The sequence below is a fragment of the Triticum urartu genome, chromosome 2A, assembly GCF_056163025.1.
Source record: "Triticum urartu cultivar PI428250 chromosome 2A, HENAU_Tu73, whole genome shotgun sequence".
NCBI lineage: Eukaryota > Viridiplantae > Streptophyta > Magnoliopsida > Poales > Poaceae > Triticum > Triticum urartu.
Window position 1 is genome coordinate 77,967,367 of NC_141874.1, and position 25,016 is coordinate 77,992,382.

The 25,016-nt window shown below is 44.1% G+C and overlaps 1 protein-coding gene, 3 non-coding genes and 1 pseudogene across 5 annotated transcripts; 1 reads left to right on the forward strand and 4 right to left on the reverse strand.

Annotated features, from left to right (window-relative positions):
- The first annotated feature begins 4,957 nt into the window (after positions 1-4,957).
- Positions 4,958-6,232, forward strand: LOC147983882 (putative wall-associated receptor kinase-like 16; annotated as a pseudogene).
- Positions 6,233-7,667: 1,435 nt separating this feature from the next.
- On the reverse strand, positions 7,668-7,748 carry LOC125541957 (small nucleolar RNA snoR77Y). The gene has a single exon (XR_007297747.1). It is a non-coding gene; the product is annotated as a small nucleolar RNA snoR77Y (small nucleolar RNA).
- Positions 7,749-7,828: 80 nt separating this feature from the next.
- On the reverse strand, positions 7,829-7,915 carry LOC125541950 (small nucleolar RNA snoR31/Z110/Z27). The gene has a single exon (XR_015617842.1). It is a non-coding gene; the product is annotated as a small nucleolar RNA snoR31/Z110/Z27 (small nucleolar RNA).
- A 44-nt stretch (positions 7,916-7,959) lies between these two features.
- Positions 7,960-8,053, reverse strand: LOC125541976 (small nucleolar RNA snoR31). Its single transcript, XR_007297765.1, has one exon. It is a non-coding gene; the product is annotated as a small nucleolar RNA snoR31 (small nucleolar RNA).
- Positions 8,054-8,306: 253 nt separating this feature from the next.
- On the reverse strand, positions 8,307-12,140 carry LOC125535760 (putative nucleolar protein 5-2). Of its 2 annotated transcripts, none has more exons than XM_048698836.2 (10): positions 11,995-12,140; positions 11,769-11,860; positions 11,612-11,653; positions 10,944-11,123; positions 10,703-10,867; positions 10,314-10,514; positions 9,935-10,231; positions 9,551-9,751; positions 9,340-9,471; positions 8,307-8,937 (listed from the first exon to the last, which is right to left on the reverse strand). In XM_048698836.2, the coding sequence occupies exons 2-10, from the start codon at positions 11,844-11,846 to the stop codon at positions 8,551-8,553; spliced, it is 1,683 nt and encodes a 560-aa protein (XP_048554793.1). In that variant the 5' UTR covers positions 11,847-11,860; positions 11,995-12,140; the 3' UTR covers positions 8,307-8,550. The 2 variants fall into 2 exon arrangements, with proteins under 2 accessions (XP_048554793.1, XP_048554794.1); XM_048698837.2 differs by having other exon boundaries at positions 11,990-12,097.
- Positions 12,141-25,016: the final 12,876 nt, after the last annotated feature.

Below are 25,016 nucleotides of genomic sequence, written 5' to 3' on the forward strand. Positions count from 1 at the left end.
GCTGGGGGGCCATGGCCCAGGTTGGCCTCCAAGTAGCTCCGCCACTGCTGCGCAGCATGTGTTGATCGAATCTGCTGACTGGATAATAATGAACAAAAATGGCAATTAGCAACAGATAGATATATTAGTTACGTACTACTCGACAGAATGACTATAGCAGATTGCTATAGCAGAATGACACAGCGCCGGCATCAACCGCTGGAGGCTCCTCACCGTAATTGGATTTCTTCTTCTTTGACTTTCTCTTTCTCCTGCTCGCCATCCTCTTCAGCTGCTTCTGCAGTAGGTTCTTCCTCTTGGTGCTTCCTCTTCTTTGAAGCCACTTCTGACTTCTTTGGCTTTGCGTTTCTTCGGTTGATTGTCAAACTTGTCGAAAGCCTTCAGCTCAACCACCAGTTATACAATCAAGCAAGTTATGATCAATGATACAGTCTACAGTAGCATCCTTAATATGAACAAACAAAAAGAACAGCACAGCCAATGCGCAAGATCTCAGCAAACAGCGAGCCACATGCCAAATTATGGAATCTCTTCCTAATAATAAAGCATGAATTGACTCCGTGGGTTTACCGTCACAATACGCTTCTTTTCGTAAATTTACGCTTTCAGTTATTTTTAACTATATTATTTTCTACATCTGAGATGGTACTATTTTATTAAATTCAACGTGCAGTCCGTTCGTAGAGCCTGTGCCTCGCTCGATCTTTCGCACGCAGCCTGGTCCTCCCTTTACTGGGCCAGTGGGCTTCCACGATCATCAGCCAAATAAAAAAAAGGTGCTCATGTGTGATTCGAACACAAGACCTCCCGTTCCATCAAAAAGAATACAACCAGCCAAACTCCGTTCTATTTGCATTGAAAACCAAGGTTCCTTCCCAACTATTAGTCCCACCTCGCTTCTTTGCACTAATCATCACCAATTTAAATATGGACGAGTTAAACAAGTCAACAAGTAGCCTCGAGACTTGATACAGAGAGATAATGTCGAAGAGAACTAGGAAGGGCCCTGTGGAGGGAGAGGACGAGGAGGGCTGGGTGAAAGCACGGGGAACAAACACATGGTTGGCGACCATGTACATGGAGACGGCGAGGAGGACCATGCCACCCTGCAAGCAACAGCAGACGGGGATGCCGAGGGCTCGGGGATGAAGATCGAGTTGAAGCGGGCGGCGCTGGATATCTCATCCGGATAACACCAGTTTCGGCGGGGAAGACGCGACAAAACGCTTGGCTCTAGGTTGAGAGAGGGGGTCACGAGCGAGGTGGATGAAGGCGGGGCACTGAGCTCCATGGTTGCCCGTGGCAGCGACGTTCTCCGGTTTCTGTGAAGAGAGAGTATTCGTGGAACCGTGCCTACAAACTACGACTTTACAAATTTATGTCAAAAGTATCACTTTTGCATTAATCTTTGACTAAAAACTACCATGTATGAAAAGTGCCCCATTCCACTCGTTTAAACTCGATTATGATAGAGTTGGCCCACATGTCAGAACTAAAAAAGTAAGCACCGTTAAGTTTAACCGTCAACATATAAGGCCCACATGTCATTTTCCTATCTCCTTCATCCAAAATTCCCCATGGAGGAAGACCAGGGGTAGTCCCTGTCGCCGGCGGCGAATGATGGCAAGTGGGAGTCGCCAGCCGCTCCGGCCACACCAGCTCCTCCATGAACTGCAGAGGAGGCACGCGGCTCACTGGAGAAAGAGATCGAGGCGGCGGCGGCCTTCACCGGAGGCGGAGAAGATGAAGTACTCCGGCCGCGTGACCGCATCTGGAGGAGGCGACGCGACCTGCAGGCGAGGCGAGCGACCGGGCGGCGGCTTGGGGCCTCCTCGCGGCTGGCGAGCACGACATGCCCGTGCGGCCTGTGCGACGGGGTGGGCGGGCGGCGCGGCGGTGGCAGGGTGGAACAGGCGGCGCGCGCGGTGGCGTGGCTGCTGCTCGTGGTCTACTTGTGGCTCGAGGAGGCCGCAGCAGGGAGAGGCAGTGGGTGCTGCTCGTGGCCAGCGGGCTACCCGTCGGTCGTAGGAGAGCTTCGCGTCGCGAGGTGTGGCTGCTGGCCACGGCGGACAGCTATGGCTGGCTCGGCCGGATTCGTGCCTGCACGGTTAAATTAGCCTAAGTAGTAATTTGTATATTCATGATTAGATAGGACACTGACCCCTGGGCCCTATATGTCATAATGGTTAATTTAATGGTCAATGCTTATGTGTGGACCAGCCCTGTCATAATCGAGTTTAATTTCATCCAAATCAGTCGCTAGTGTTTTTTGTAAAAAATTATTACAAAAGTGGTAGTTTTCGGTATAAATTTGTAAAGTGGTAGTTTGTAGGTACACTTCCACAAATTGTGATAGTTTTTTGTTAAATACTCCTCTAAAAAGATGCCCACGACGGTGGTGCCGTGGTGGTTTGACCTCGGCGGCTCGGCCATCCCTGCTTGCTCCAGCATAGTGGCAGGCCAAGCTCTACCTCCTCCACATCGACCTGTTAATTTTCTATACGCCATGAACTTCGTGCTATTTTTTTATGTTCTTGTGTGTTCTCTTGATCTGGAAGTAGGAAAGTCGGATCGGTATTCGTTGCTTCCTGCGTTCCTTGCGCCAAGCATCAGTTCAATGAAACTAGGCTCATTTCAAATTACTGAGATATGTCATGCATGTACGTGCAAATTGCAAGCTGCTCAGAGATAGCACAGGGGGGAAATATCCTGTGCTCCCGGGGCACTAGTGCTACCGGTGCTACGGGCTTTCGAGCCGTTGGATATGAGATCCAACACAGGTGCATTCCGAGGGGGGGTCTGCCACCGTTTCCAGTCTGTCAGAGTTTTCAGAAATCCTTGCATGCAGAATGAGAGTTCAACTAGCTGCGGAGTTGCATGTGCAGAAGATGTTGAGCTGGATAAAGAATGGTGGTGGGCACGGTGAATGCTAGGGAGAAGAACCTAGCAGATGTTGGACCGGTCACTGAAGAGATTAAAGCCATGCTTAAGAATTTTCAAGATACAAAGATTAGCTTGGCACGCCGTTCCGTTAATGGAGCTGCTCACGGGTTAGCTCGAGAGGGAGTTTGTAGGGAATTAAACAATGTGTGGATTCATGATCCACCAGACTATATTTTGCAGATCGTTGCCTTGGGGATGTCTGAGTTTTTTGAATAAATAGATAAGTAACTAAGTTATCCTAAAAAAACAAAGTGTACTTATCCTTTTATATTCCATTGATAAATGGAAAGGTGTGTCAGGTGATTTGTTAACAATTTAGGCCTTCTTTGGTTTGGAGGAATCTTGTAGGATTTCTAGAGGATAGGATTTTTATAGGAAAAATTCCTATGAAGCCCTTTGGTTTGTAGGAATGGATTTCTATTTCTATATAGGATAGGAACCAATCCTTCACATTTTAAAGGGGAAAAAACATTAGCCTAGACTCAATGGAAAAAAATCCTATCCTATGAATCAAGTGACATCTTTTCCCTATAGGAAGTGAGATGCATGCCACCTCACTTCCTATGATTTTCCTATTCCTATCTTATGAACCAAAGGAGGCCTTAGGTTTTTGTTGCAATTAATTATGTTTCTTTTTTTAATATACTACTCCAAATTTTAAGGTTAGTGCAGAACAAATTTTACTCCATTGATAGATGGAAAGGTGTATCAGGCGATTTCTTAACACTTTAGGTTTCACTATTAATTATGTTACATTTTTTTCAAAATTTAAGGTTGATGTAGTAATTTTCTTTACTAAATTGATGAAATATTGATTGTGACAGAATTTTTATGGCATAGTTACCCCGGGCATTAGGGAGTAGATTGCCGAGGGCGGTCCTCACTTCTAGCTTGATGAGATTAGTTTTTTTAATGTTTTATATGAACATTCCCTTGCGTGGGTGTGGTTCGGGCAGTGTCGTGGATGAGCTCGTCGCCTTGGCATCGACCATGTCCGAATACATTGTGATCAAGTGGTGAACAGCCGACATGGGTTCGGTGTCATGTCAAAATACAAGGCACATGCATGTGCTTGTATGTGTGTGTGAGAGAAGAGGGGTCTTGAGGCATCACAGAAAGAGGACATGTGATATTTCTTTTCTCTCGTTGCAACACACGGACATTTGTGCTAGTAATGACCTACAGTACAAACTAAGCCCCTCACAATAAGCCGCCTAGTTAGTACTCATCTGATTGTTGATCCATCCAGCCGATCAAATTATACTAAATTTAATTTGTGCAACAATCGATGTGGCAAAACCATTAACTTGCACTCTGAATTCCCTCGGTGAACTTGCACGGGTAACATTTTTTTGAAAGCAAAAGAAATAGCGGTGACCTCTGGACCGAGACACGTGGCAGTCCCTGATTTAATTATAAAAGCCACAACTGTGCAATAACTAATAAGATCCATGAGAAAATCAAGACACAAGCTCGAATCGCTCAAAACCTTTCTGCTTTGTCTGACGAGCCAAAATCCTTCCACAAATCCCACAAACCAAAACCGCAGGTAGATAGATAGACGTATCAGAGCCACTCACCTCAACTTAGCTGATCTTCCCCTCGTCCAGAACCTTGAAGAGGACGAACCTCGCAGGTGTCTCGAACACCACCAACATCAACCAGGCTGCCGAGACACCGTGACGATCGCGATACACGGCAGTCTGTCGATTACAAGGAGTTGAGCTCAGTGGATAAAACCAACCATACTTGATTCAGTTTAACCAATAAACACAGGAAAGAGAGATTATTTTCTACTTAAGACAACAATGCAGAGTTCAGCTTCAGAGGATAAAACAGAGCATTCACCACTAGTGTACTTTACTGTAACAAGTAATGCAGCCCAAGAGAGAGCCCATGTCGACATAGCCAGCCTTACTGTTCCAATGAACCTATTGTTTTACCGCGTAGTAGATCACCAGCGCTACGTGTCATCTGCATTTTCAGTCTCATATGTCTGCAAACTAGCCACTTAATGGAGTGCATGGAACTTAACCCAGAGAAAAGACCAGATGCACGGCGTATAATTGACATGCTTGATAAAACGGAAAGTACTGACAAAACTGACACCAGTAGTTCATTAGTTGGGCTGCAGATAAGTTCATTTAGCGAACAGTCTCTTGCTGAGAGCCTGAAACTGCAGGAGGATGTCAACGAGCACCCTGAAACTGATGATGTTGCAGTACGTCTTGGAAATGAAGGTGAAGAAAACGCAGATCATTGGTCATCGCCGGAAGAGCAAGTTGATCGCAAAGGAACAAGCATTTCCAGTTATAACTCTAGTTTGCTGGACAAGTTGAACATTCTGAACATCTTCCGAAGTGACGCACAAAGGAATTTTGGAATAAATGGAGGCCGGGTACTAAAGAATGTAACGGGCCTGAGGATTTTCACAAAGAAGGAAATAAAAAATATCACAAGAAATTATGCAGAGTTTCTTGGTAGAGGCGGCTACTCAAGAGTCTACAGAGGAACTCTTCCTGACAATACAACAGTGGCAGTTAAGATCTTACTTATGGGCGTAGATGAAGATCAAATGGAGGAATTTGTCAAGGGAGTGGAGGTCCGGACACAATTGTTCCACAATAACATTGTGAAGCTCATCGGTTACTGCCTGGAAGCTGACGTTCTGATATCGGTTAATGAGTATGCTACTAATGGGAGCCTCATGGGCATTCTCCATGGCAAGAAAAATCGAATGCTCCCCTTAGACTAGCGTTTGGACATTGCGATTGGGTCTGCAGAAGGGTTAAGGTACATGCACTCTGTAGACATACGGCACGGTAATGTTAAACCATACAACATACTTCTCGATGAAAAGTTTACCCCAAAAGTCTCGTGCTTTCAGCTAACGCAGTCACGTAAAATGGATGAATATTCCACAAAGGATGTTATTGGACGGGTGGTTTACATAGACCCAGTGTTCATGAAAACTGGCATGTTAACGCCAAAGAGTGATGCCTACAGCTCCGGAGTGGTTCTCCTGGAACTCATTGCCAGGAAGACTGTCTATAAGTGTAGCCGCATCGTTGAGTACCGCAAATGTTATGAGACAGAAAAGAGTGGGAGAGCAATGTTCGACAAGAAGATTGCAGCAGAAGAAGACATCTTCGTCCTTGAAGAGATAGGCAAGCTGGAAATTGAGTGCCTAAATGTAGATATAGAAGAACGACCTGATATGACTGAGGTGACGGAACGGCTTGTGATGCTTAGGAGAGATAGAAGACTTGTGAAGGTGCGTAAAAGCTAGCTAGCTAGTCCTTGCCAATTTGTGGGGCACATCTAGACGTGCTTTAGCAAAACCTTTCAGTTATTTAGCCGGTGTGCTCTACTCTTGGTATGGTACTGTACATGTGAAATGGGCATGAATTATGTTTGTGCAATTCCAGAGTGGCCTTGTGAAGCATTTCCACTGTCAAGTAGTTTTGCAAAGTTCTTTCTGGCGGGATGCTTGAATAATGATATATGGCATCGGTAGTACTCCCTCCGTTCCAAATTACTCGTCGCAGAAATGGATGTATCTGGAACTAAAATACATCTAGATACATCCATACCTGCGACGAGTAATTCGGAATGGAGGGAGTACCTTGTTGTAGATGATTATATGTGAATATGTGATCATGATATTCGGATCCTGAACCTGAAACAAAACAACAGGGCGTTGCAAGGATGCTGAGACCTACACGACCTATGTATGCTGCTATGGAGCACATCAGTAACATATTTCGGACACATTTGTATAGCAAGAAGCTCAGTAGATGAAGAATAGTATGGATAGAGTTTGTCAGCAGGGGTAACGTACCTCAGTCTGAGAAGAGAAGTTCCCTAGGCATGGATAAAACCAGTGACAACGTTTTTGGACATCATCATGGTGTATGGCATTTCGTCGAACAGCTCAGGTGCAAAGGCCAGGACAGAAGTGCACGCTGCCTTCTTGGCGGCAAGGCGGAGAAGGAACGAAGGTCTTGCTGGAAGCTGTAGTAGGGTACCCGCCAGTTCGCAGGAGGTTGGTGGCCACCGTCGGCGACAGCGCCGGTGGAGGTTGCGGTCGGCGGTGCCGTCTCCGGAAGTGCAAATTAGTGACGACTATACGTTTGTACTCCCTCCGTAAACTAATGTAAGAGCGGTTAGATTATTAAAATAGTGATTTAAACGCTCTTATATTAGTTTACAGAGGGAGTACTTGGCTTGGCCTGTGTGCACTGCAATCTGAAGAGCGTTTGCTGTACTAAAGTGCTTCATAAAGCCTAGGAGAATGACAGACAAGAACACCGAGAGCTGTCTTGTGCAACGTAGTGAAATGATTCGCCAGGGCAATCGCTCTTCTTGGCAGCTGGTGCGTGGGCAGATTCAGTTTCAGTTACAGTTACACCCCACCGACGCAGCATTTGCTAGTAGTAGCAGGTAGTTGCATGATTGCATCTTGGATTTGAGACAGAGAGGGAGGTTACCTACCTGAACCATGCACTGTTTTTTTTCCTTTTCAGTGGTTTAGGTCAACCTCTGGCTGATTGGTAATGTTGATGATCTTAAAATATAGGGACACAAAATATAGGGTCAGCAAGGCCGGTGAAACAAAGAAACAAAACTAGAGCTGTTCCTATGGTCTGAGAATCCTCACTGGGATAATTAAAGATAGAGAAATGAACAATATAAACAGATGTAAAAGACATTAAGCTATTGATCATAAGCCTCAGAAAGCCGCAGAAATATCGTCATCAGGTATCTGACTGTAATTCCAGCATAAAGCTAATCATCATTGGCTTAAATTGCGGTACAGACCTTTACAATGTAAAAGACTAATAAAAACAATCGCATTACTAAAAAATGTCGGAAGAAAACAAGGCGTATCATCAGAATATAAATGCCTTCTCATCCACAGGAAAATAGGCAGGTGTCCTAAGATTGTTTCAAGGTTTCATCATATGATACTGACCAAACCAGGAAGAAACAAAACAACTGATAAAATGTTTTCTAATGGATTCAGTTGCAAAGATGGCATCATACAGGCAGCTCAAGCCACCCCTCGGATCGAGTGTTGGATTATGCATCAATACCCCCTCACAATCCAAACAGGTCTTCTACATTGGAAGGCAAGATGAAGCAAACAAAGAACAGCCAAGAAAGATTTGGAGAAAGATGCTCAGTGGTGGCAATGTTTCAATTGGTTCAATTCTGCCAGCAATGCCATGCATGCAACAACAAGAAACAATGTCTAGTTGAGTGTTTGTTGTGCAACAACAGCAACAACAAAAATCTAGTTGAGTGTTGTTCCCATCCCTGCACAGCAAGTGTAATGACTAGATAAGGGATAAAATTGGCAATTAACAACAGATAAATATATTACTACTCGACAGAATGAACATACTAGCAGATGTTATAGATGAGAGCACATCATTGGGCCTCTTAAAGTGTCTGCTCACCACTTGCAAGTTTCGAATTGTAGGGTTCGTCGCTGCTAATCCTAATGTGGCATTCCATTCTACATGAACGGCAAATCCCAAAACTTTCAGACAACGATGATAGTACAGCATTACACCACAAATTTCCACCGTATCTCTGTGCCGCTCACTCATCAGCGTGCTTCTTCTTTTTCTTCTTCTCCTTCTTGGCAGACACGTCGATCTCCATGGGTGCATCCTCAGCGTCCGATTTCTTCTTCTTTTTCTTCTTCTCGCCGTCGGCGTCGGCTGCAGGGGTCTCCTCGGCCTCCTTGCTCTTCTTTTTCTTCTTCTTCTCGCTAGCGTCGGTGACGGCTGCGGGGGTCTCCTCGATGTCCTTGGATTTCTTCTTCTTCTTCTTGGACTTCTCTTTCTCCTGCTCGCCATCCTCTTCAGCTGCCTCCGCAGTAGGTTCTTCCTCTTGGTGCTTCCTCTTCTTTGAAGCAACTTCTGACTTCTTTGGCGTTTCTTCAGTGGTTTGTCCAAGCACAAGATCTGCTGCTGAGTTGTAAGTCTGACAATGACAAACGAAATAAGGTCAGGCAAGTTTCAAACTCTAATTGTTCAACAGTAGTATGTATTACTGGGAAATACAAAGGCTGTTGGTTAAACACGTGCTCTGTGACAGAATATGCAGAATCCCTCTATTATGTTAGGTAACAAAAATATACAGTGCTCACTTGGACACTCTTAATTAAGAGCAAGTCTGGTTTTTGCTATTACATAACATATGTAATTGTTAGATCTGCCAGGATCTTGATCAATAAGAACAAAGTCAGTGTAACATCCTGATAATTATCTTTCAATTAAAAAAATAATCTTCTAGTTAAATGAGAATTCTACTGTTTTTGACAAATGACAATGTTTAATAACTGGTCTACACTTTGAAATATAGAGCAAGCCAGAAACAACTTACTTTAGCGGGAGTGATCAGAGCACCACCACCCTTCCGGTCCTTTTCATACGCTTCTATCTTGGGCTTTCCTTTCGTGGAACCAGCAGACCTCCCAAGCTCTTTACCCTCAAGAACTCGGAGCCGTGTTTCAAGCTGTTCAAAGATTCAAATATGAGAACAATATCTTATCTACGGTGTCAAGAAATTGCCTCTACAGCACGGTAACAAGTACCTTGATCCTGCTTTCAAGACCCATGGAGTTATCGTCACCGTCAGCAAGGGCGTCATATCTTATGGCAAGTGCACTCTTAGCAGCAAGCGAACGAGAGATCTTTCCCTTGTGCTTGGGAGCCGCCTGTCCAATTAATGATGCATGATAGATGAGACCATACTTTGGTGTAGCATGCTTTGTCTTCAGAGCTCTGAATAAGGCCTGCAGAAAAATATAACCAGTTTAAGTCCCTGGGGCTAAAGCTAAAGTTCAGTTGCAGCAAAAAAATGATAACTTCAACCACAAAAGCATGACAGTGGTCAACTACCAGACATCACGTTCAACTAGTCAAAGAAAGAGGAATTTAAAAATTCACAGAAACACACTGTATGTAATTCAACAAACCTTCTCTGCCCCCAGAATCTGAATCGTGCTGCCAGGCTGCTTCGCCAGATTCATCAAACTACCACCATGGGAAATAAGGCGAGCGCCAACAAGTTCACCAACAAGTGCAGTCAAGTTGGGAGCAATGGTATTCATTCTACTTTTTAGATAGTCATAGAGCTGGGCTCTGTACTCAGAAAGAGCCAGGACTTGATCACATAGTTCCCTAATGTTTGAGAGGTCAAGATCATTGACTTCTGTTCCCATGGAAATTACAGCTGCCTCCTTCAGCTCTGCTTCCACTTCTTCTGGAAGTATCTAAAAGAAGCAGAAGCAATCACTTAATACCAGGTTTCAGGCACATGCAGAACACAAGTTTGGACATGTGGACACAGTTTACCTCAGAGAAGTCAAGGTTAACTGCATTAACACGATTGCCCATCATCTTCACAGCTTTCGCATAATGGATGTTATCTGCAACAATTTTTGTGAGCTCCGGAAAGTGCCAACCGTACCATTCACGGACCCTCATAGCGTAAGTGTTAAGCTCCTTGTCAAGATCATCCAACAAGCCAATGGCCTGAATGATCATAGTATCAACCTACATAAATGGGCACAATCATGAATTAGTGTAGCTTTACTAGAAGAACACGCAGCCAAAAGAAGAGCATAACCAGAAGGCATGCTAGAAATATAAGAGCATAGTTTGTAACAGTGAGCACGAAGCATGAAAATAATTTCAGAGTAAGCATCACAATTCTGGGTGCTTTGCATCAGTAGAAAGCTCACCTTTTCAGGGCTGAACTTGAGTTTATACCTAGACAAGCTGTGGGACAATCCTAGGCTCATTGGACCTAGATCATGCTCAGCTAGTCCAGACATAAGTTCAGTGAGCTGGTTCCTCAGCCCTCTCATCAGTTCCATAACAGCAGAGTTGTGAAGGCAATCAATTTGCTGCAAAATCACAATAATATTATACAACAATACTGATCAACGCATGTGAATGGAACAGCTGAGTCTCCAAACCAACCAGCTTTTCTTTGATGGCATTCCCAAGTTTGGAATCAGCAACAGCCAATGTTTCACCATCACAGTGCTTCTGCAGGAACTTGCGCAGACCCTTGCTGGGCTTGCTATCAATCAGCAAAGTTGCGGCTGAAAGAGCATCAGAAGTATTTTCAAACTTGTTGAAAGCCTTCAGCTCAACCACCTGATATAAAATCCATTACGGCAAGTCAGTAATGAACAACAATACAGGAGAGAACCCTTAATATGAACCAACAAAGAGAACCCTACAAGACAATGCTGAAGAATCTCAACAAAACAACAAAGCACCATTGGTCATTCAACAAGAAACATGCGAAAATACATCATAAAGGACGCACAAACGAAGCCTCTCACATTAAACCTACACAGACCATCTAGTACAACAGTATACTAAATTAATCTTATGTATTAACTGGCTTGGAAAAACTGTAATTTTCACTGGTAACGTTTGGGGACCCAGTAAAGATTGTAACTTTAGCAAAGCAGCTACCACAATAATACTACATACACAGGTTTCTGCATTAACAGATTCTATATGACTGATTCCAAAACAGCCACAGTAGACTATAACTAACAAGGCAGTGGAACCGTGACAAGTTAGAGCAAACTACAACACCGATGAGTAACTCAAAGACCCATGAACCATCCCACCTTCCTTGCTTTGTCCGACGAGGCAAAGTCCTTCCACAGATCCTGCGAACCAAAAGCACGGCAAAGATGAGTCGACTAAACAAAACAAGCACCTTTGACCATACGCGCGTACGGTCGTACCACACGGGTGGGGAGACGGAGGTAGCGGATTCAATACCTCGACGCTGCTGAGCTTCCCCTCGTCCAGCACCTTGAAGAGGGCGAACCCCGCGGGCGTCTCGAAGAGCACCAACATCTCCTCCTCCGCACCTGCCGGCAAAAACCGCAACCACGGCACGAACGCGTCAGCACACCAACCACGCCGCCGGGACACCGCGAGAGTAGGGGAGATGGGAGGCCGCGGAGCCGCCGAGGCGGCGGCGCTAGGGATTCTTGTACCTTACCTGTGTATAGGAGGACGAGCGGTGGTGGAGGAGGCGCTGGCGGCGGCGGCGGCGGCGAGGGGGGAGGGGAAGAGAGGAGAGTAGGCGCCGCGCGGGGTGGGGAGAAGAAGGAAGGCGGCCAGGGTTTTAGGGCTCGACTTATATCGGCGGAGCGGCCGGGCAGGGGTTGAGAGGTTTAGCAGGGCCCACCCCGCGCGTTCCGTGGGCCGTTCTACCGTGGGCCGCCCTTGCTGGGCCTGGTATAACAGCCTCGCAACGACGTGGCCCATCACCTCGAGACCCGGAATGGGTCAACCCTAAAAAGAATGTACAGTGTCCAGCACGTGAACGAGCATAGTTTTTTTTTTCAAGTGAATGGACGAGCATAGTTATTTTTTGCGGTGAAAATGAACGAGCATAGTTGGTTTCAAAGACCAATCAGCCTTTTTTTCGGGAATCAGTCTTTGCAATGTACTAGTGTGCAAGTTGGTTTCAAAGATAGTACATGCAATTCGCTTAGAACAAACTCTTCATTAATTATTCACCCAATCAAAGTACCTTTGTATCGGATCAGTTGATTACGGATTTTCTTTTAACCACATGCAGAAGAGCCGCATATATTTCATTTAATAAAAAGAAGAGTGCAACACCAAGAAGGCACCGTACAACGCCAAAGATGACACGGCCCAAACAACAAAAACCACAACCTAGACAACATGGAGAAACTAAGGATCGGGCACAAGCGTCGGCAACAAACGACCTAGACATAACACTAGAGGTCAAACAAGTACAAGTAAGGACCACAAAGAAGCATGAAAGCAATGACCAGGCGCCGAAGGAGGTAGCATCTGTTGGGGAACGTAGTAATAATTCAAAATTTTCCTACATGTCACCAAGATCAATTTAGGAGATGCTAGCAACGAGAGAGAGGGAGTTCATATTCATACCCTTGAAGATCGCTAAGCGGAAGCGTTACAAGAACGCGGTTGATGGAGTCGTACTCGCGGCGATTCAAATCGCGGAAGATCCAATCAAGCGCCGAATGGACGGCGCCTCCGCGTTCAACACACGTACAGCTCGGGGATGTCTCCTCCTTCTTGATCCGGCAAGGGGAGAGGAGAAGTTGAGGGAGAACTCCAACAGCACGATGGCGTGATGGTGGTGGAGCTCGTGGTTCTCCGGCAGAGCTTCGCTAAGCACTACGGAGGAGGAGGAGGTGTTGGAGAAGGGAGGGGCTATGCCAGGGAAGGGGTGCGGCTGCCCTCCCACCCCCCCTCTATTTATAGGGTGAAGGGGAGAGGGGGCGCCCCCCTAGATTCATCTAGAGGGGGGGGCGACGACGGCCAAGGGGGGAGACTTGCCCCCCAAGCAAGGTGGGAGGCGCCCCCCCTAGGGTTTCCAACCCTATGCGCCTTGGGCCCTTGGGGGGCACACCAGCCCACCAGGGGCTGGTTCCCTCCCATATTCAGCCCACTAAGTCCCCCGGGGCAGGTGGACCCCCGGATACCTTTCGGTGGTTCCGATACAATACCGATAACCCCTGAAACTATTTTGGCGACTGAAACTGGACTTCCCATATATAAATCTTCACATCCGGACCATTCCGGAACTCCTCGTGACGTCCGGGATCTCATCAGGAATTCCGAACAACCTTCGATAACCACATACAATTTCCCATAACAACTCTAGCGTCACCGAACCTTAAGTGTGTAGACCCTACGGGTTTGGGAACCATGTAGACATGACCGAGACATCTCTCCGGCCAATAACCAACAACGGGATCTGGATACCCATGTTGGTTCCCACATGTTCCATGATGATCTCATCGGATGAACCACGATGTCGAGGATTCAATCAATCCCGTATACAATTCCCCTTGTCCATCGGTATGTTACTTGCCCGAGATTCGATCGTCGGTATCCCCATACCTCGTTCAATCTCGTTACCGACAAGTCTCTTTACTCGTTCCGTAACGCATGATCCCATGACCAACTCCTTAGTCACATTGAGCTCGTTATGATGATGCATTACCGAGTGGGCCCAGAGTTACCTCTCCATAATACAGAGTGACAAATCCTAGTCTCGATTCGTGCCAACCCAACAGACACTTTCGGAGATATATGTAGTGCACCTTTATAGTCACCCAGTTACGTTGTGACGTTTGATACACCCAAAGCACTCCTACGGTATCCGGGAGTTGCACAATCTCATGGTCTAAGGAAACGATACTTGACATTAGAAAAGCTCTAGCAAACGAACTACACGATCTTGTGCTATGCTTAGGATTGGGTCTTGTCCATCACATCATTCTCCTAATGATGTGATCCCGTTATCAACGACATCCAATGTCCATGGTTAGGAAACCACAACCATCTATTGATCAATGAGCTAGTTAACTAGAGGCTCACTAGGGACATGTTGTGATCTATGTATTCACACATGTATTACGGTTTCCGGTTAATACAATTATAGCATGAACAATAGACAATTATCATGAACAAGGAAATATAATAATAACCATTTTATTATTGCCTCTAGGGCATATTTCCAACAGTCTCCCACTTGCACTAGAGTCAATAATCTAGTTACATTGTGATGAATCGAACACCCATAGAGTTCTGGTGTTGATCATGTTTTGCTCGTGGAAGAGGTTTAGTCAACGGATCTGCGATATTCAGATCTGTATGCACTTTACAAATATCTATGTCTCCGTCGTGAATATATTCACAAATGGAGTTGAAGTGACACTTGATATGCCTGGTCTTCTTGTGAAACCTGGGCTCCTTGGCAAGGGCAATAGCTCCAGTGTTGTCACAGAAGAGAGTCATCGGGCCCGACGCATTGGGAATGACTCCTAGGCCGGTGATGAACTCCTTCATCCAGACTGCTTCCTGTGCTGCCTCCGAGGCAGCTATGTACTCCACTTCACATGTTGGTCCCGCCACGATGCTTTGCTTGCAACTGCACCAGCTGACTGCCCCACCATTCAAAATGTACACGTATCTGGTTTGTGACTTGGAGTCATCCAGATCTGTGTCGAAGCTAGCATCGACGTAACCCTTTACGACGAGCTCTTCGTCACTTCCATAAACGAGAAACATATCCTTAGTCCTTTTCAGGTACTTCAGGATATTCTTAACCGCTGTCCAGTGTTCCATACCGGGATCACTTTGGTACCTCCCTACCAAACTTACGGCAAGGTTCACATCAGGTCTGGTACACATCATGGCATACATAATAGAGCCTATGGCTGAGGCATAGGGGATGACACTCATCTTTTCTCTATCTTCTGCCGAGGTTGGGCATTGAGCCGTGCTCAATCTCACACCTTGCAATACAGGCAAGAACCCCTTCTTGAACAGATCCATATTGAACTTCTTCAATATCTTGTCAAGGTACGTGCTTTGCGAAAGACCAATGAGGCGTCTCAATCTATATCTATAGATCTTGATGCCTAATATGTAAGCAGCTTATCCATGGTCCTTCATTGAAAAACACTTATTCAAGTAGGCCTTTATGCTTTCCAAAAGTTCTATATCATTTCCCATCAATAGTATGTCATTGATACGTCCATTTTGCATCATGCTTTTTATACCGATATTTATTGCATTATGGGCTGTTATTACACATTATGTCACAATACGTATGCATATTCTCTCTTATTTTACAAGGTTTACATGAAGAGGGGGAATGCCGGCAGCTGGAATTCTGGGCTGGAAAAGGAGAAAATATTAGAGACCTATTATGTACAACTCCAAAAGTCCTGAAACTTCACGGGAGCATGTTTCAGAATATATAAAAAATATTGAGCGAAGGAAGTACCAGAGGGGGGCCACCCACCATCCATGAGGGTGGGAGGCGCGCCCTACCCCCTGGGCGCGCGCCCTGCCTCGTGGGCCCCCTGGCAGGCCTCTGGTGCCCATCTTATGTTATATGAGGTCTTTCGCCCTGAAAAAAAATTCATAAGCAAGCTTACGGGACGAGACTCCGCCGCCACAAGGCGGAACCTTGGCGGTACCAATCTAGGGCTCTGGTGGAGCTGTTCTACTGGGGAAACTTCCCTCCGGGAGGGGAAAATCATCGCCATTGTCATCACCATCGATCCTCTCATCGGGAGGGGGTCAATCTCCATCAACATCTTCACCAGCACCATCTCATCTCAAACCCTAGTTCATCTCTTGTATCCAATCTTCGTCCCAAAACCTCAGATTGGTACCTGTGGGTTGCTAGTAGTGTTGATTACTCCTTGTAGTTGATGCTAGTTGGTTTATTTGGTGGAAGATCATATGTTCAGATCCTTTATGCATATTAATACCCCTCTGATTATGAACATGAATATGATTTGTGAGTAGTTACATTTGTTCCCGAGGACATGGGAGAAGTCTTGCTATAAGTAGTCATGTGAATTTGGTATTCGTTCGATATTTTGATGAGATGTATGTTGTCTTTCCTCTAGTGGTGTCATGTGAACGTCGACTACATGACACTTCACCATTGTTTGGGCCTAGAGGAAGACATTGGGAAGTAATAAGTAGATGATGGGTTGCTAGAGTGACAGAAGCTTAAACCCTAGTTTATGAGTTGCTTCATAAGGGGCTGATTTGGATCCATATGTTTCATGCTATGGTTATGTTTACCTTAATACTTCTTTTGTAGTTGCGGATGCTTGCAAGAGGGGTTAATCATAAGTGGGATGCTTGTCCAAGGAAGGGCAGTACCCAAGCATTGGTTCACCCACATATCAAATTATCAAAGTACCGAACGTGAATCATATGCGCATGATGAAAACTAGCTTGACGATAATTCCCATGTGTCCTCGGGAGCGCTTTCCTTTATATAAGAGTTTGTCCAGGCTTGTCCTTTGCTACAAAAAGGATTGGACCATCTTGCTGCACCTTATTTACATTTATTACTTGTTACCTGCTACAAATTACCTTATCACAAAACTATCTGTTACCGATAATTTCAGTGCTTGCAGAGAATACCTTGATGAAAACTGCTTATCATTTCTTTCTGCTCCTCGTTAGGTTCGACACTCTTACTTATTGAAAGGATTAAGATAGATCCCTATACTTGTGGGTCATCAAGACTCTTTTCTGGCGCTGTCGCCGGGGAGTGAAGTGCCTTTGGTAGGTGGAATTTGGTAAGGAAAAATTTATATAGTGTGCTGAAATTTAATGTCACTTGTTACTATGGAACATAATCCATTGAGGGGCTTGTTCGGGGTATCTTCACCCCGACCAGTAGAGCAAAGAGTTGCTCCTTAATCTACTGAACCTACTGAAAATGTTTACTTTGAAATTCCTTCGGGTATGATAGAGAAACTGCTAGCTAATCCTTTCACAGGTGATGGAACATTACATCCCGATTTGCACCTAAATCTATGTGGATAAAGTTTGTGGATTATTTAAGCTTGCAGGTATGCCCGAGGATGTTATCAAGAAGAAGGTTTTCCCTTTATCTTTGAAGGGAAAGGCATTGACATGGTTTAGGCTATGTGATGATATGGGATCATGGAACTACAACTGATTGAAATTGGAATTTCATCAGAAGTTTTATCCTATGCATCTTGTTCATCGTGATCGTAATTATATATATAATTTTTGGCCTCGCGAAGGAGAAAGCATCGCTCAAGCTTGGGGGACGCTTAAGTCAATGTTATATTCATGCCCCAATCATGAGCTCTCAAGAGAAATTATTATCCAAAAAAATTATGCTCGGCTTTCTCTCAATAATCGCTCCATGCTCGATACTTCTTGTACTGGTTCTTTGATGAAGACTATTGAATTCAAATGGGATTTATTGGAGAGAATTAAACACAACTCTGAAGATTGGGATCTCGACGAAGGTAAGGAGTCAGGTATAACACCTAAGTTTGATTGTGTTAAATCTTTTATGGATACCGATGCTTTCGTGAATTTAGCACTAAATAGGGACTTGACTCGGAGATAGTAGCTTCTTTCTGTGAATCCTTTGCTACTCATGTTGATCTCCCTAAGGAGAAGTGGTTTAAATATAATCCTCCCATTGAAGTAAAAGTAGTTGCACCTATTAAAGTTGAAGAAAAGACTATCATATATAATGATTCTGTTGTTCCTACTGCTTATATTGAGAAACCACCATTCCTTGTTAGAATAAAGGATCATGCTAAATCTTCAACTGTGGTTCATAAGAGTAATACTAGATCACCTACACCCTCTGAGCAAATTAAAGTTGAACCTAGTGTTGCTATGGTTAAAGATCTCTTGGCCGATAATATTGATGGGCATGTTATTTACTTCTGTGATGAAGCTGCTAGAATTGCTAGACCCGACACTAAAAATAAACATAGACCTGTTGTAGGCATGCCTGTTATTTCTGTTAAAATAGGAGATCATTGCTATCATGGCTTATGTGATATGGGTGCTAGTGCAAGTGCAATACCTCATTCCTTATATAAAGAAATTATGCATGATATTGCACCTGCTGAGATAGAGGAAATTGATGTTACAATTAAGCTTGCCAATAGAGACACTATTTCACTAGTGGGGATTGTTAGAGATGTTGAAGTCTTGTGTGGGAAAGTTAAATATCCTGCTGATTTTCTTGTTCTTGGTTCCCCACAAGATAACTTTTGTCCCATTATATTTGGTAGACCCTTCTTGAATACTGTTAATGTTAGGAAAGATTGCAGAAAGGATGTTGTTACTATTGGTTTGGGGGATATGTCTCATGAGTTTAATTTTGCTAAATTTCGTAGACAACCCCATGATAAAGAATTGCCTAGTAAAGATGAAATTATTGGTCTTACTTCTATTGACGTGCCTCCTAATGATCCTTTAGAACAATATCTGCTCGACCATGAAAATGATATGTTTATGAATGAAAGAAGGGAAATAGATGAAGTATTCTTTAAACAGGGTCCTATTTTGAAACACGACTTGCCTGTTGAAATCCTAGGGGATCCTCCACCCAAGGGTGATCCCGTGTTTGAGCTTAATCCTTTACCTGATACTCTTAAATATGCTTATCTTGATGAGAAAGAGATATATCATGTTATTATTAGTGCTAACCTTTCAGAGCATGAAGAAAAGAAATTATTGAAAACTCTGAAGAAGCACCGTGCTGCTATTGGATATACCCTTGATGATCTTAAGGGCATTAGTCCCACTCTATGCCAGCACAAAATAAAATTGGAGAAGGATGCTAAACCGATTGTTGATCACCAACGACGGTTAAATCCTAAGATGAAAGAAGTGGTAAGAAAAGAAATACTAAAGCTTCTGGAGGCAGGTATAATTTATCCCGTTGCTGATAGTCAGTGGGTAAGTCTTGTCCATTGTGTCCCTAAGAAGGGAGGTATTACTATTGTTCCTAATGATAAAGATGAATTGATCCCACAAAGAATTGTTACAGGTTATAGAATGGTAATTGATTCCCACAAATTAAATAAAGCTACTAAAAAGGATCATTACCCTTTACCTTTTATTGATCAAATGCTAGAAAGACTATCCAAACACACACATATTTTGCTTTCTAGATGGTTATTCTGGTTTCTCTCAAATACCTGTGTCAAAAGAGGATCAAGAAAAGACAACTTTTACTTTCCCTTTCGGTACCTTTGCTTATAGACGTATGCCTTTTGGTTTATGCAATGCACCTGCTACCTTTCAGAGATGTATGAATGCTATATTCTCTGACTTTTGTGAAAAGATTGTTGAGGTTTTCATGGATGATTTCTCCGTTTATGGAACTTCTTTTGATGATTGCTTAAGCAACCTTGATCGAGTTTTGCAGAGATGTGAAGAAACTAATCTTGTCTTGAATTGGGAGAAATGCCACTTTATGGTTAATGAAGGTATTGACTTGGGTCATAAAATTTCTAAAAGAGGTATTGAAGTCGACAAAGCTAAAGTTTATGCTATTGAAAAGATGTTGTGTCCTAAGGACATTAAAGGTATAAGAAGTTTCCTTGGTCATGCTGGTTTTTATAGGAGGTTCATTAAGGACTTCTCTAAAATTTCTAGGCCTCTGACTAATCTCTTACCAAAAGATGTTCCATTTGTCTTTGATGATGATTGTGTGGAAGCATTTGAAATACTTAAGAAAGCCTTGATTTCTGCACCTATTGTTCAACCACCTGATTGGAATTTACCCTTTGAAATTATGTGTGATGCTAGTGATTATGCTGTAGGGGCTGTTCTAGGACAAAGAGTTGATAAGAAATTAAATGTTATCCAATATGCTAGTAAGACTCTGGACAGTGCCCACAGAAATTATGCTACTACTGAAAATGAATTTTTAGCAGTTGTGTTTGCTTGTGATAAGTTCAGACCTTATATTGTTGATTCTAAAGTAACTGTTCACACTGATCATCCTGCTATTAAATATCTTATGGAAAAGAAAGATGCTAAACCTAGACTTATTAGATGGGTTCTCTTGCTACAAGAATTTGATTTGCATATTATTGATAGAAAGGGAGCGGAGAACCCCATTGCAGACAACTTATCTAGGTTAGAGAATATTCTTGATGACCCACTACCTATTGATGATAGCTTTCCTGATGAACAATTAGCTGTCATAAATGCTTCTCGTACTGCTCCATGGTATGTGCTACCTCTTGAGCACCGCGTTGGTTTTCCCTTGAAGAGAAAAGGGTGATGCAGTAAAGTAGCGTAAGTATTTCCCTCAGTTTTTAAGAACCAAGGTATCAATCCAGTAGGAGATCATGCTCAAGTCCCACGCACCTACACAAACAAATAACAACCTCGCAACCAACACGATAAAGGGGTTGTCAATCCCTTCATGGTCACTTACGAGAGTGAGATCTGATAGATATGATAAGATAATATTTTTGGTATGTTTATGATAAAGAGAAATAAAAGATACAAAGTAAAATAAATAGCAATAGAAACAACTAAGTATTGGAAGATTAATATGATAGAAGATAGACCCGGGGGCCATATGTTTCACCAGTGGCTTCTCTCAAGAGCATAAGTATTACGGTGGGTAAACGAATTACTGTCGAGCAATTAATAGAATTGAGCATAGTTATGAGAATATCTAGGTATGATCATGTATGTAGGCATCACGTCTGAGACAAGTAGACCAAAATGATTCTGCATCTACTACTATTACTCCACACATCGACCGCTATCCAGCATGCATCTAGAGTATTAAGTTCAAGAGAACAGAGTAATGCTTTAAGTAAGATGACATGATGTAGAGGAATAAACTCATGCAATATGATATAAACCCCATCTTTTTATCCTCAATGGCAACAATACAATACGTATCGGTTCCCTTTCTGTCACTGGGATTGAACACCGCAAGATTGAACGCAAAGCTAAGCACTTCTCCCATTGCAAGAAAGATCAATCTAGTAGGCCAAACCAAACTGATAATTCGAAGAGACTTGCAAAGATAAACCAAACATACATAAAAGAATTCAGAGAAGAATCAAATATTGTTCATAGATAATCTGGATCATAAACCCACAATTCATCGGATCTCGACAAACACACCGGAAAAGAAGATTACATCGAATAGATCTCCAAGAAGATCGAGGAGAACTTTGTATTGAGATCCAAAGAGAGAGAAGAAGCCATCTAGCTAATAACTATGGACCCGTAGGTCTGAAGTAAACTACTCACACATTACCGAAGAGGCCATGGAGTTGATGTAGAGGCCCTCTGTGATCGATGCCCCCTCCAGTGGAGCTCCGGAAAAGGCCCCAATGGGATCTCTCGGGTACAGAAGGTTGCGGCGGTGGAATTAGGTTTTCATGGTGCTCCTGGATGTTTGGGGGGGGTACGTGGATATATATAGGAGGAAGAAGTACGTCGGTGGAGCAACGGGGGGCCCACGAGGGTGGAGGGCGCGCCCCCTGCCTCGTGCCTTCCTCCGTTGTTTCTTGACACATACTCCAAGTCTCCTGGATCATGTTCATTGAGAAAATCACGTTCCCGAAGGTTTCATTACGTTTGGACTCCGTTTGATATTCCTTTTCTTCGAAACCCTAAAATAGGCAAAAAAACAACAATTTGGGTTGGGCCTCCGATTAGTAGGTTAGTCCCAAAAATGATATAAAAGTGTAAAATAAAGCCCATTAACATCCAAAATAGATAATATAATAGCATGGAGCAATAAAAAAATTATAGATACGTTGGAGACGTATCATCATCCCCAAGCTTAATTGATGCTCGTCCTCGAGTAGGTAAATGATAAAAGAAGAATTTTTGATGTGGAATGCTTTCTAACATATTTCTCAATGCAATTTTTCTTTATTGTGGCATGAATGTTCAGATCCGTAAGATTCAAGACAAAAGTTTAATATTGACATAAAAATAATAATACTTCAAGCATACTAACTAAGCAATTATGTCTTCTCAAAATAACATGGCCAAAGAAAGTTATCCCTACAAAATCATATAGTCTGGCTATGCTCCATCTTCACCACACAAAATATTTAGATCATGCACAACCCCGATGACAAGCCAAGCAATTGTTTCATACTTTTGATGTTCTCAAACCTTTTCAATCTTCACGCAATACATGAGCGTGAGCCATGGATATAGCACTATATGGTGGAATAGAATGGTGGTTGTGGAGAAGACAAAAGAGGGGAAGATAGTCTCACATCAACTAGGCGTATCAACGGGTTATGCAGATGCCCATTAATAGATATCAATGTGAGTGAGTAGGGATTTCCATGCAACGGATGCACTAGAGCTATAAGTGTATGAAAGCATTGGAATATACATGCCAAGTTCTATAATGAAAAATTCCCACTAGTATATGAAAGTGATATCATAGGAGACTCTCTATCATGAAGATCATGGTGCTAGAGGAATGATTCCTCCCCTCCCCTAGGCGACTCCCTCCCCTAGGTGACTCCCTCCCCGCCGGTGGCCACTCCGGCCCCGGCGGCCACCCTCCTGTCACTGGCCACTCCGGCGGTGGCAGCCACCACTACTCAATGGATAGTCTTCTCCATTGGGACTTTTCCCCTGGTTTGGTGACCGAATCTCAGGTACGTGCCAAGTTCCAATCTACAGTGCACTTCTCATTGGCCAACCCCAGATCGAAGGAATTCTTCCTCGTGGTTTCATTCTCCTTGGCATCATTCACGTTAACGGAAGAATCTGTGGCCCTGGCTTTACAATCATGTATTGGTGGAATCAGTTCGGGTTTTAGGGTTTTGCGGCTCAGTGACCGCCGTTTTTGGTTTTCTGTGGCTTCCAACAGAGTTGGTCATTTCATCTATGGTCTTAAGGATCACATTTGGCCGGATTTCATCTGTCATTTCCATCTCTACCGTGGTGATCTTTCCTCTCTTGATTATTCGGATAATCAGTGGCATGTGGATGAACATCTTCCGGAGGTTCATAGGCAACCAATGGCGATTCGATCTACCTGGCTCAGGGATCAGCATCGGATGATGAATCCTACTACCCCAAAGCAGCCGGCGACGAGCTTGCATGCCTCGGTGGCGGTAGAGCTTATTCCGTTTGGAAAGTTTAATCTCCCATTATTTCCGGATCCTGAGTTACCTTTTCGGTTGGGGGATTTCGTTGTCAATCATAAGGATATCTTGCCTACTGCTAAATCCCTTTTTCAGGGCCCACGGTTCAAAGAAACATATTGGAATTCTATATTTGATGAAAAGCTTTTTCAAATCATGGATGGATGGCAAGCTGGGTATTCTGATCCTGAGGTTAAGTTGATGGTTCAGATTAAGGATGTCCCTACACAAGCTTATATTGATGCCAGACTCTTGAAGTGCTTGAATTGCTCTCGTCATGGTCATTTGCTTGAGGATTGCCCTGGTAAGTTTTGTGAGAGATGCGTTCAGGTTGAGCATCAATGCACTTGTGATGTGGCACGTACTTTGGATAATACATGCATATTGGGCCTTTCTAAAATATCTTGTCGTATTTGCTGTCGAAAGGATCACCAATGGTCCCATTGTCCGGGCCTTTTAAGATGTGACTCCTGCGGTTTTTTTGGACACTCAGCCCATGATAGCCGGCCACATTGGCCCAGATACCAGTGGCAGCCCATTTCCGCTTCGATGCCTGCTGGGCTCCCTTCCAAATCTGATAATAATCTTCTAATTTACTCCCATAAACAAACTCGTAAGAATCGGAACCCACCAGAAGGAAATCGGCGGCTGGTTTGGCAAGTAAAAACCCCCGTGAGGACGTGGCGGCCTCTCATTGCTTGGCGTTACGCCTCCCCCCCGCTTCACCTGTCAACTCCACCGCCAGCGGGACCCAATCTCCTTCAGTCTCCTCTGTTTCCAATACCACCTCTGCTTCCTGCAAACTCGCTCCATCTTCACCGCCCCAGACTTCATCGCCGTCGATCATCGACGGTAGCAAGATGTCGAACTTCCCGGTCCGTCCCTTCAAGTTTGCTCCGTTGGGTGCCAACATCAAGCGTGGTCCTGACCATCGGGTGCAGAGGAGTGTCATGGTAGTGGATGACCCGCCCTTGAACCATGACAGGTATGCTATCATCTCAATCTAGCCTCCTGTCCCTGATCACCAGAAGCGTTTTTGGTTAGAAGAGGTTTGCCGCATTCTTAGGGAGGATCTGGAATATCAGATTTCAGATGAGTTTGTTTATCCGCTGGGCATTGGTTGTGTGGCGTTTGAAGATATGCAGAGCCGTGATGAGGCCATTAGAGATGGGCCTCATGCCCTGGATGAGGATTCTAATTTCATCCTCACTCCCCACGATGGAGGCATTAATATGCGGATGTCTGCGTTCTAGTATGAAGTTTGGGTCATGATGCTAGCGTTCCTGATGGATTATTTGACTGAGCACTATGTGTATAAAGCTGTATCCAACTTTGGCAAGTTGATTTCATGGCCGCGTCCGAATGAAAGCAAAGCTCGGGTTTTGGTTAAGTGTCATATCAAGGACGTGGCACAAGTTCCTCATAGTCTGGTCGTATCTAGGGTGGGCATGCTTCCAGGTGTGGGCCGCTCATGGTCGGTACCAGTTTATGTTCTCAATGGCAGGGATCTTGTGCCAGGCCTGGTGGACAATGAGGATGC